The 11,942-nt window shown below is 40.0% G+C and overlaps 1 protein-coding gene across 1 annotated transcript; it reads left to right on the top strand.

The window, feature by feature from the left end:
- The first annotated feature begins 8,630 nt into the window (after positions 1-8,630).
- Positions 8,631-11,069, top strand: LOC140878355 (uncharacterized). The gene is made up of 6 exons (XM_073281956.1): positions 8,631-9,334; positions 9,417-9,531; positions 9,579-9,816; positions 10,081-10,170; positions 10,306-10,500; positions 11,020-11,069. Exons 1-6 carry the CDS (start codon positions 8,631-8,633, stop codon positions 11,067-11,069), a joined length of 1,392 nt encoding a protein of 463 aa, XP_073138057.1.
- The last annotated feature ends 873 nt before the right edge of the window (positions 11,070-11,942 follow it).

The following is an 11,942-nucleotide window of genomic DNA, read 5'->3' as shown; positions in this document are numbered from 1 at the left end:
CGGAATTAAAATGATATGCATGACTTTAAAAATCCAGGATTATCAAGTCTAGATAATCAAAAGGTAAAGGTTCTCTTCTCTTATTTGAGATCCCGAGGATAAAATATCACCAACTCTCCGACTCTCCCGATCGAGGTGGACGGTGCATATTTTACTCCCCTAGACTCTGGGCACCTATAGAGAGTGTTTCTCGATAATTGGTAAAAATCTGCTAACCAATGTCACTCAACTATAGTCCACAGAACATCTAACTCTTCTGGGCCTCTCTTGCCCGCAAAACAAAGGAAATTGGCTCAATATGAATGGAATGCAAATCAAAACTCATTCAACTGATTCAAGTAAAACAAATAACATATAATTCAAGTAGCATGCAAGTATGTGATTTTTCATAGGACACTCGAATCATTTCGCATTCGAGTTAATCGTCCTATTCCATTCCAAAGTCGTCTTTTACCTTTTCTCAAGACGTCGATGCTCCAAACCTGGAAACAACAACAATTAACTCATTCAAATACTCCCTCGAATTCACTTCATACGATAAGAATTCGATACTATACCGGCTCCTATCTCCAGAACGATCCAACTTTGCACTATCGCAATCCAACGGCCTTCAAACAATATGTGAAATAATTAATAAAGGCTCGAGATTAACATACAACTCAATCGAAGATCGGCTCAACAATTCAAACCGAACTATAGTCCAAAACTCAAACCGGCGGCATAACGACTAAACTCTGATCAAACCGAAAACACATACATCATAATATCAATCCAATAAACTCAAATCAACCATCAAACAACCCAATATGGCTCAAACCCAACAAATCTCCAAAAACCCAAATTTTGAATAATCTTCCAAAAATCAAAACAATTCCGAACGACGTCCAAATTCAAAACCGAAATAGAATAAACGATCAGAACTCTGCCAAGAACAACATACCCGAAACCCAATCGATTCTAACAACATTCGAAAAATGGAAAGTGTCCGATCAAAGAGAAACTTACGGTATAACGGAGCTCTCGTCGTCGTGATCGTTAATCTACCTTCAGAATTAAATTCCAACGGACGGATCGATCGAAAACTGAAATCCCAAAGCTTGAAAAGCTTGGGAATCGTTTCAATGGAGAGAGAGAGAGAGAGAGAGAGAGACGAGGGAGAGGAAGGAGAAAGAGTGGAGGAGGAAAAGTCAAAGCTCCCTTAAATATCTAACAAATCCTATTTTTGCATTTTAGTCTCTAAAAATTCCAAAATTTGCAAAAAGGACCCCGACCAAAATCAAGTCGGCTCTTAAATTCTGAAAACTCTAATTATCTCAATTAAACTCAATTAAGATAAATTCGGGGCGTTACAATTCTCCCTCTCTAAAAAGTGATTTCGTCCTCGAAATCATCCACGGTTCCAATACAAACTCTGTCTCTCAAATTACTCCGTTAAGTCCGTCCATCAAAATCGACTCATCTTCTCTGGCTGTCCGTCGTTCTGAGGGTATGGAACTGAAAAATTTGTAATCGAACAACAAAAGTCTCCTCGGAATCCTTTCCGAAAGAACGAATGTAACGAAGATCTCTATCTACACTGACAGACTTCGGCAAAACAAGACATCTGACGACGTCTGACAAATTATCAATCCTCTGATTCTGACCAAAATTCAACCTGCACGGGCTACGGTAGCAGATTTTATCAATCAGAAAATCATCAACTGGTAGTAGATAAGATATGACAAATCCTTCGACTCATAAGATTAGAACAAAATCGCGGAAATCTCCTCATAAGACAATAGATAATAGATTTACACATCAATAAGATCGCTGCGAGCTCAAAGTCCAGATTCAAACGTTGAATCTTGAGCGTCTTCAGCTGTCTCAATGGCTAGAATAGAGCGTGATTCCTCTGAATAAGAAGACATCCCAAAATCTCGATAAGAAGGATGCCAAGTACTGAAATATCACCTGAACCGAATTCAAGAATACTGGAGTGTTGATCAATAGAATTCCATCGCCAGTTCATAACATCGAGGAAGACGATTCGATCCAAAAAGAATTCAGACACCGAAGAATAGCATACAACTGCTCGGCACCAAAATCTGCTATACGATTCTCAAAATCTCTGAATAAACAGTACAACTCTCATTCCAAACAGACAAACAGATCACTGATAAGAATTTCTAGTCTCAACTAATTCTTCTGAAAGATCCGGTTGAAGAATTCACAACAATAATGGAGCATTCGACAATTAGTACGATTCAACAACAATTAAGGGGCATGATAAACATTCAACAGATTTTTCAATAAGAAGGCAAGAGACTCACCAGTATCTATCAGTCAATAAAAGTAGAAAACCCAAAATCGAGCGTTTACCTGATATGTCATTATCGGGTGCAGCCTGAGTTTGCGGATTCTCAAACAGAGCAAAAACTCGTGTCTGCTGTCTGGGAGGTTGGTTCGCATGCTGATTACCTTCCTGTCTATTCTGCTGCTGAGGTTGGAAAGAGTGGACCACAGGAATTCCACTCTGTGCTTGCTCAGAACTCCTCTGAGGACACAATCTGGCAAAGTGTCCCGCCTGCTTACAGATGTAGCAGCTTCCAAAAATACCCCTACACTGATCACTGGAGTGACGACCTCCGCAATTAGCACAAGACATGCCTGATTGACCCAAACTCTGCCTTGATCCATACTGCCTCGAGCCACTAGAGCTCGACGAATTGCTTCCATGCTTCTTAAACAGTTTCCCTTTCGGATAATAGTAATCCTTCTTACTACTTTCACTGCTTCCACCCTCAGGTCTTGGTGGTTGATCCTGAAACTGAAAAGATTGATTTTGGTATAGGGATAGTTGGTCCTGGTAAAGAGCAGGTTGTGTCGGGAACTGTCCTTGCTACTGTTGAGGCACAAACTGACTCCCTCTCTGTCTCAACAGACCTGCTTCTGCTCCTTTAGCTTGATCCATAGCGTCTGCAAAATTTTTCATCCTACCGGTGTTAACCAAAGTAAAGATCTCAAGGTTTAAGCCATTGATGAAATGATCGGCCTTGGCTTCTTCGTTGTCTGCGATGTGAGGTGCGAACCTCAAGAGGCTGTCAAACTTGCTCACATAATCCTCGATACTCAAATTCCCTTGCTTCAAGTTTGCAAATTCGGCACCCTTTTCCTTTCGGTATGAGACAGGGAAGAATCTCTTATAGAACTCAGTCTTGAATAGACTCCAAGTAACAGCGGTGCCTCGGTTCTCATTTGCCCTCTTGGTTGTGATCCACCAATTCTTAGCAACACCTTGTAGCTGGTGAATGACTAACCTGATTCTGCGGTCATCGGTATAGTCGAGGGAATCGAAGAGCTGATCAATGTCATCTAGCCAACTTTCACAATCGACGGAGTTCTCGGTACCCGTCAAGGTCGGCGGTCGGAACGATCGAAATCTCTTCAATAAAGTTTCCATCGGGGTCGCGGTAGCATCCATCTGCTCAGCCTCGGTACTACCCTGATCCAATGGAGGAGTAAAACCGGTCGTCCTCTGTTCAAACCTCATCTAGGAGCCATATCTGATACCAAAGGATTAGGATACAACATCTCAATCACAACCTCAATCTCATAACCTCGGTGTACAAAACTCTGCTCTGAGTACTCATTAATCTCAAAGATATCCAATAACAGATGATGGCACAATTGCAGATATATATCACGTAATTCATGCTTGATAAATTAAATCACAACTCATGTAATTCAATTAATTCAAAAATCAATAAGGCATGCTCGCACGTATTTAAATAATCATTTAAATAAATCAATCAGATGCGAGAATTCAATTCATGCGGACTCGATCTACCCCGCTCACTCTAGTTCAGTCCAAGAAACTTATCGCTCTGATACCACTTAATGTGAGACCTCGATTTTAATCGGCTAATAACGAATAATCAATAATTAAACATCATTAATCAAAAGCCAAAAGAAAAGAAAATAAAAAAAAAATTCGGATGAATAGTGCCGCGCTCGATCGCACGAACTCGTGCGATCGAGCGCACCACAAAAGTGCTAACTTCTGGTGAATAGTGCTGCGCTCGATCGCACGTACTCGTGGGATCGAGCGTACCAAGTTTTGCAAACTAGCTGCCTCACCAATTAAGGGCCGCGCTCGATCCGACGAACTCGCGCAATCAAGCGCACCCTCTGCCCAGAAAAACATCAGAAACAGGGCAAGCTTGCTACCATTCAAAACTCATTCAAATCTTCAATCTAAAACATGCATCAACACTTTCAACATACATATTACAACACAAGATAGTTCTAAAGTTAAACAATATTCCAACTAATAGAACATGCATTCGATCTAAGTTTACAATCCAAAATACAAATAGAGTTTGGAACTAAATTCAACTCCTAAACCAAGGCCTCACTTCTATCCATTCGACCACCTAGCCATGCGATCTCTGACTCGGTCCTGCCCCACTTGTTTCCAAGCACACATACAAAGACAAGACAACAGCCGGATAATCCGATGAGAATAATATTCCCAGTAAAAGAGACTAACATGCAGTCTCACATAAACATATCATGACATGATATGCATCAACTTCCACATAATATATCAACTGAAGATATACATAAGAAATCCATTCAAATGCGGAATTAAAATGATATGCATGACTTTAAAAATCCGGAATTATCAAGTCTAGATAATCAAAAGGTAAAGGTTCTCTTCTCTTATTTGGGATCCCGAGGATAAAATATCACCAACTCACCGACTCTCCCGATCGAGGTGGACGGTGCATATTTTACTCCCCTAGACTCTGGGCACCTATAGAGAGTGTTTCTCGACAATTGGTAAAAATCTGCTAACCAATGTCACTCAACTATAGTCCACAGAACATCTAACTCTTCTGGGCCTCTTTTGCCCACAAAACAAAGGAAATTGGCTCAATATGAATGTAATGCAAATCAAAACTCATTCAACTGATTCAAGTAAAACAAATAACATATAATTCAAGTAGCATGCAAGTATGTGATTTTCCATAGGACACTCGAATCATTTCGCATTCGAGTTAATCGTCCTATTCCATTCCAAAGTCGTCTTTTACCTTTTCTCAAGACGTTGATGCTCCAAACCTGGAAAAAACAACAATCAACTCATTCAAATACTCCCTCGAATCCACTTCATACGATAAGAATTCGATACTATACCGGCTCCTATCTCCAAAACGATCCAACTTTGCACTCTCGCAATCCAACGGCCTTCAAAAAATCTGTGAAATAAGTAATAAAGACTCGAGATTAACATACAACTCAATCAAAGATCGGCTCAACAATTCAAACCGAACTATAGTCCAAAACTCAAACCGGCGGCATAACGACTAAACTTTGATCAAATCGAAAACACAGACAGCATAATATCAATCCAATAAACTCAAATCAACCATCAAACAACCCAATATGGCTCAAACCCAACAAATCTCCAAAAACCCAAATTTCGAATAATCTTCCAAAATCAAAACAATTCCGAAAGACGTTCAAATTAAAAACCGAAAGAGAATAAACGATCAGAACTCTGCCAAGAACAGCATACCCGAAACCCAATCGATTCTAACAACATCCAAAAAATGGAAAGTGTCCGATCAAAGAGAAACTTACGGTATAACGGAGCTCTTGTCGCCGTGATCGTTAATCTACCTTCAGAATTAAATTCCAACGGACGGATCGACCGAAAACTGAAATCCCAAAGCTTGAAAAGCTTGGGAATCGTTTCAATGGAGAGAGAGAGAGAGAGAGAGAGAGAGAGAGAGAGAGACGAGGGAGAGGAAGGAGAAGGAGTGGAGGAGGAAAAGTCAAAGCTCCCTTAAATATCTAACAAATCCCATTTTTGCGTTTTAGTCCCTAAAAATTCCAAAATTTGCAAAAAGGACCCCGATCAAAATCAAGTCGGCTCTTAAATTCTAAAAACTCTAATTATCTCAATTAAACTAATTTAAGATAAATTCGGGGAGCTACAAAGCCAAGCCTGTTATTATAAAAATTAATATAAAATTCATCATGACTCCGATTGATAAACTGATTTCACCAATGTGCTCAGAAACCATTTCTGCACCTTTTAAAGTCAAGATAATTTTTCTGAATCCGAATTCAGTGATTTCCAAAAATGCTCATCCCTATGTCATTTTAGAAAATTCAACTCCCTTTACTTAAGAAGTCCAACTTCTCTTTCGCTAAATTTAACTCTTTAAATTTAACTATCTCAACAGGGATTAGTAATCCATTACTTGTGTAACGCCCCGTTTTTATCTTAATTGAACTTATTGAGTTATTCCGTGATTTCAGAATTAGAGAGCCGAACTTTTACTTATCAGGGTCTATTTTGCAATTTTTGGAATTTTCAGGGACTGAAATGCAAAAATTGAGTTTGTAATAATATCTAAGGATTGACTAAGTCTTCTAACCATTTCTTGTCTTCCTCATCACCCTCTCAACCGAGTTCCCTCCATGGAAGACGCTCAAAGTGAGCTCCAAGCTTTGTGATTTCTATTCTAGTTTAATACGTCCGATAGAATTGATTTCTGACTTGATATCTACGATCACAGCGACGAGTGCTCCGTTTGGAAGTAAGTATATCTTAATTCTGAGAAGTTTGAGTTTTTCGATGTTTTCAGAATTTGTTTATACTCGGAGAGGATGATTTTGAGTTAGCAGTGATCGTATATCTAAGACGGTTCGAAGTTCTAACGACGATCGGATTTGTTATGATTTTTCTTATTATTTTCAAAAACCTTGATTTTGTGGTGTGTTGGGATTGTGTTTGAATTGAGGTTTGAGGATTGGAATGAGTTTATTGAGTTGTTGTTTTGCTGTCTGCATTTCCGGTTTGATCAGTTATAGCCGTTATGCCGTCAGTTTGAAGTTTGAACGTCGTTTTGATGTTTTGAGTTTGATATCAATTTTGATCACCATGACTTCTTCTGATAGATTGAATTGAAGTCTTGGAAGTTGAGATCCTTACAGCTTTGATCAGTTGGAATAGTTGAGCCGGTATAGTGTCGATGTTATTCTTTATTTCTTGATGGATTTGGATAGATTTTGATTGAAGGAACTTTGATTGAGAATTGTTGTTTTACAGATCGACGACGGTGAACAACACGAAGAAAGGTATAAGATGACTTTGGAATGGTATAGGACGATTAACTCAAATCCGGATTGATTCGAGTGTCCTAGAAGAAATCACATATTGCATGTCTATGTGCTTATTTGAATATATGTCTGAATTGTTATTTGAATGCATTAGATTCGTGTGCATTCATATTGAGCCGAATTGATTATTCTTTTGAATTAGACGATCTAGAGATTGTAGTCGAGTGACTTGGTAGGCGATTTACTACTTCGTTGTTTAACTCACTATAATGCTCTGGAGTCTAGAGGATTAAAATATGCCTTGTCCACCTCGAGAGGGAAGTCGGTGTGATTGTAGGATGTTTTAACCTCGGGATCCCAAACCGAAGAAAAAAGAAAGAAGAATTACATTTTATTATCTGAGTCTGATAATTCAAAAGTTTTAAAGACATGCATATCATTTTAATTCAGTATTTGATTGGATTAAGTGATTATATGAAGAATGAGTTCATGTTATGACTTGATATGTTTATTTGATAGCATGTTAGTCTCTTTTACTGGGAATATCAATTCTCACCGGATTATCCGGCTATTATCTTTGTTGTATGTTTACTTGGCAACAGGTGGGGTAGGTACTAGTCAGAGACCACGTGGATAGAGGATCGAGAGATTAGAAGTGAGGCTTGGTTTTTAGAAGTCGAATGTATTCGAACTTTTGATGTTTTGTAATGCATGCGAATCTAGTTATGTTTTGAAGTAATTACTAGACTCAAACCTTGGTTGTATCTTGTTTTATCGAGTAGTCGAGATTATGTTTGAATTTGGATTGATGCATGTTGTTATTATTATTGATTGGATTGAGTTTGTAAGGAAAGGCATTCCATGTTCTGAATTTTTCTGGGCAAGGTGGTGCGCTCGATCCTAGGTTATTGCAGGATCGAGCGCGGCCCCTGTGATTTCCGAGGCAGAGAGTTTCATAAAATGGTGCGCTCGATCCTGGCTTTTTGTCGGATCGAGCGCGGCACACTGCTTTTTCTCGGCAGGGAGTTTTAAAATTTGGTGCGCTCGATCCTGGACTTTTATAGGATCGAGCGCAGCACTGTTCATCAGAAAAATAAATTTTTATTTATTTATTTGTTTCCTTATCTATAATGGTGCATGATAATTGTTTATATTATCTTAAGAATAGAAGATTAGAACCGAGGCCTCACATTAAGTGGTATCAGAGAGATAAGTTCTTGGATTTTGTTATAGAAGTGAGCGGGGTAGATCGAGTCTGCTTGACCTTAATTTCTCGCATGTACTTGATTAATTCTATGATTAAAGAATATGCGAGCATGCTTTATTGATTGAAAATTATTTGAATTACTTGATTCGGTGATTTAAATAATAAAGCATGAGTTAATTGAGATATGAACTATATTCATGCATTTGATCTGAGTTCCATCTTTGAATCGAATAAGAAGATCAGAGATTTTGAGACATTGAAATGTTGAGATGTGAATTGAATTATCCGTGTTCTAACCCTGTCAATTTAGATGGGTACTCGAAGAAGGCTAGACATGAATACTCCACCAATTATCCCTACGACAGAAACTCCACCGGTTACGACTCCTCCGTTGGTTCTGGGTAATAGAGCGGTGGTACAGATGGATGATTCGATCACGCCTATGGAAGCCTTACTGAAGAGGCTCCAATATTTTAGGCCGCCGTATTTGAATGGGAAGGAGAATCCGATCGATTGCGAGAGTTGGTTGGAGGATATTGATCAGCTCTTTGAGTCTCTTGACTACTCTGATGACCGCAGAACTAGACTGGTAATGCATCAATTTCAGGGAGTGGCAAAGAGTTGGTGGATGACTACCAAAAGATCCAAAGAGAATAAAGGTACGGTAATTACTTGGGCACTTTTCAGAGCAGAGTTCTATAAGATATTCTTTCCGGTTTCCTATCGAAAGGATAAAGGTGCCGAGTTTGCAAATTTGAGGCAAGGTAGCATGAGTATTGAGGATTATGTTTCAAAGTTTGACAGTTTGTTGAGGTTTGCTCCGCATATTGCCGACAACGAGGAGGCGAAAGCAGACCAGTTCATTAATGGTTTGCACCCTGACATCTTCATTCTGGTAAATACTGGGAGGCCAGATAATTTTTCTGATGCGATGGATCAGGCTAAGGGAGTGGAAGCGGGACTGAAGAGAAAGAGGGAGAATCAGCACCAGTCTCAACAGCAGCAGCAGAGGCAGTATCAGAATCAACAGCAGATGAATGAGGGTGGTAGCAGTGGTGGTAGCAAGAAGAACTATTTTCTTCCCAAAGGGAAACAGTTCAAGAAGTCGGGAAGCACTTCTTCGAGCTCGAGTGGCTCGAGATAGTTCAGTTCTAGACAGGGTTCAGGATCTTCTGGAGCTTTGTGTAGCAAGTGTGGAGGACGGCACTCCAGTGAGCAATGCAGAGGAATTTTTGGGAACTGCTACATCTGTCAACAGACAGGACATTATGCCAGACAGTGTCCTCAGAAAGGTTTTGACCAGACTCAGAGTGGGAATACCTCTCGACAGTCATCTCAGCCTGGTAGGCAGGCTACTGCAGTTCACTCCTTCCAACCACAACAGCAGAACCGTCAGGGAGGTAATCAAAGTTTGAACCAACCTTCCCGACCACAGGCTAGAGTGTTTGCTCTGAACGAAGATGAGGCTCAAGCTGCATCGAATGATGTGATTACAGGTAACTGTAAGATTTTTGGTTATCCTGCGTTTATTCAGATAGATACAGGTGCATCTCCTTCTTTCTTATCTGAGAAATTTATTGTGATGCATGCCTTGCCTGTTGAGCCTATGTCTACTTTTGTATCTGTTACTTCACCTTTGGGTGGAGGTATTGTGTCAAAGAATTTGGTTAAGTACTGCGAGTTGAGTTTTGATGGGAATTCGATTGAGTGTGACTGTATTGTACTTAGTCTGTCTGATTTTGACTGCATTTTGGGAATAGACGTGTTGACTGAGTACAGGGCTACCGTGGACTATTTTCAGAAGGTAGTTCGGTTCAGACCAGATATGGCAGATAAATGGAGATTCTTTGGTAAGGGTTCTCGTTCTAAAATTCCTTTGATATCTGTCTTATCTATGACTAGATTATTACAGAGAGGAGCCGAAGGATTTCTTGTTTATGCGATCGATATTCTGAAGTCTAGCCCTGAGCTGAACGATATACCAGTGGTTAGGGAATTCCCTGATGTGTTTGCCGAAGAAATTCTGGGATTGCCACCGATTCGGGAGATTGAATTCGGCATTGATTTGACGACAGGTACTCAGCCAATTTCGAAAGCTCCGTACCGAATGGCTCCAATCAAATTGAAAGAACTGAAGGAGCAATTGGAAGATTTTATTGTCAAGGGATACATTAGACCGAGTGTGTTGCCTTGGGGTGCTCCTGTCCTGTTTGTTAGAAAGAAAGATGGCTCTATGCGTCTCTGCATTAACTACCGCCAACTGAATCAGGCGACAGTTAAAAACAGGTATCCTTTACCTTGTATAGATGATCTTTTTGATCAATTGCAGGGTTCGTGTATTTATTCGAAGATAGATTTGAGATCGGTATATCACCAGCTGAGAGTTCGTGAAGAGGATGTTCCTAAGACTGCATTTAAGACTAGGTATGGACATTTTGAATTTCTTGTCATGCCTTTCGGTTTGACGAACACCCCAGCAGTATTTATGGGATTGATGAACCGAATCTTTCAGCATTTTCTTGATGAGTTTGTGATTATTTTTATTGATGATATCTTAATCTATTCTAAGAGTCATGCCGAGCATGCAGAGCATCTGAGAACAGTTTTGCAGATTTTGAGGACAGAACAGTTATTCGCCAAGCTTTCGAAGTGTGAGTTTTGGCTTGACAGAGTTGTCTTTCTGTGGCACATTATTTCAGGAGAGGGGATTACTGTTGATCCCAGCAAGATAGAAGCAGTAATGAACTAGCGAAGGCCGAATTCGGTGCCTGAGATCCGCAGATTTATGGGTTTAGCAGGGTACTATCGCAGATTTATTCAGGGTTTTTCTTCTATTGCGAAGCCTATTACCCAGCTGACTCAGAAGAATGCTCCTTTTCTGTGGACAGATGATTGTGAAGCCAGTTTTGTTGAGTTAAAGAAGAGATTAACCAGTGCTCCGATTCTTTCTATTCCATCTGGTTCTGGAGGTTTCACAGTTTATTGCGATGCTTATCATCTAGGTCTCGAATGTGTTCTTATGCAGAAGAAGCACGTGATAGCATATGCGTCAAGGCAGTTGAAACTGCACGAGACTCGCTATCAAGTTCATGATCTTGAACTCGCTGCTATTGTTTTTGCCTTGAAGATCTGGCGTCACTACCTCTATGGTGAGTTTTTCGAGATCTTTTCTGACCATAAGAGTCTGAAGTACTTGTTTTCGCAGTCAGAATTGAATATGAGATAGAGAAGATGACTAGATTTGTTGAAGGACTTCGACTGCGAGATTAAGTATTATCCGGGGAAGTCGAATGCAGCTGCCGATGCTTTGAGTCGCAAGATTTGCTCTTTATCTATTTCGACGATCGGTGTTTCTCGGTTGATCGACGACTGTTGCACTTCTGGGTTGGAGTTTGAGTCAGATAGAAATCCGGTCAGAGTTTGTGCGATTCATGCCGAGCCAGAGTTGTTTGTGTCGATCAGAGAAGGACAGAAATCAGATGAGAGTATTCAGAATTCGATAGAGAAGGTGAGATCAGGACACCAGTCTGAGTTTCAGGTCAGAGATGATGTTTTATTTGTGAATAGCCGTATTGTTGTGCCTGAGATTGATGAGTTAAGACAGCGTATTCTGAGAGAGGCA

This window comes from Henckelia pumila, chromosome 2 (genome assembly GCF_033568475.1).
Source record: "Henckelia pumila isolate YLH828 chromosome 2, ASM3356847v2, whole genome shotgun sequence".
Classification (NCBI taxonomy): Eukaryota; Viridiplantae; Streptophyta; class Magnoliopsida; order Lamiales; family Gesneriaceae; genus Henckelia; species Henckelia pumila.
The sequence above is the reverse complement of the archived record's forward strand: the minus strand, read 5'-3'. Positions and strand labels throughout refer to the sequence as shown.

What these genes read in the sequence shown, in the direction of transcription:
- LOC140878355 (XM_073281956.1), top strand. Translation starts at nt 8,631, where the DNA reads ATGGGTACTCGAAGAAGGCTAGACATGAATACTCCACCAATTATCCCT. An exon ending in CAACAGCAGCAGCAGAGGCA is followed by an intron (nt 9,335 to 9,416) that starts GTATCAGAATCA and finishes AAAGGGAAACAG; the next exon opens with TTCAAGAAGTCGGGAAGCAC. An exon ending in AGATAAATGGAGATTCTTTG is followed by an intron (nt 10,171 to 10,305) that starts GTAAGGGTTCTC and finishes ACGATATACCAG; the next exon opens with TGGTTAGGGAATTCCCTGAT.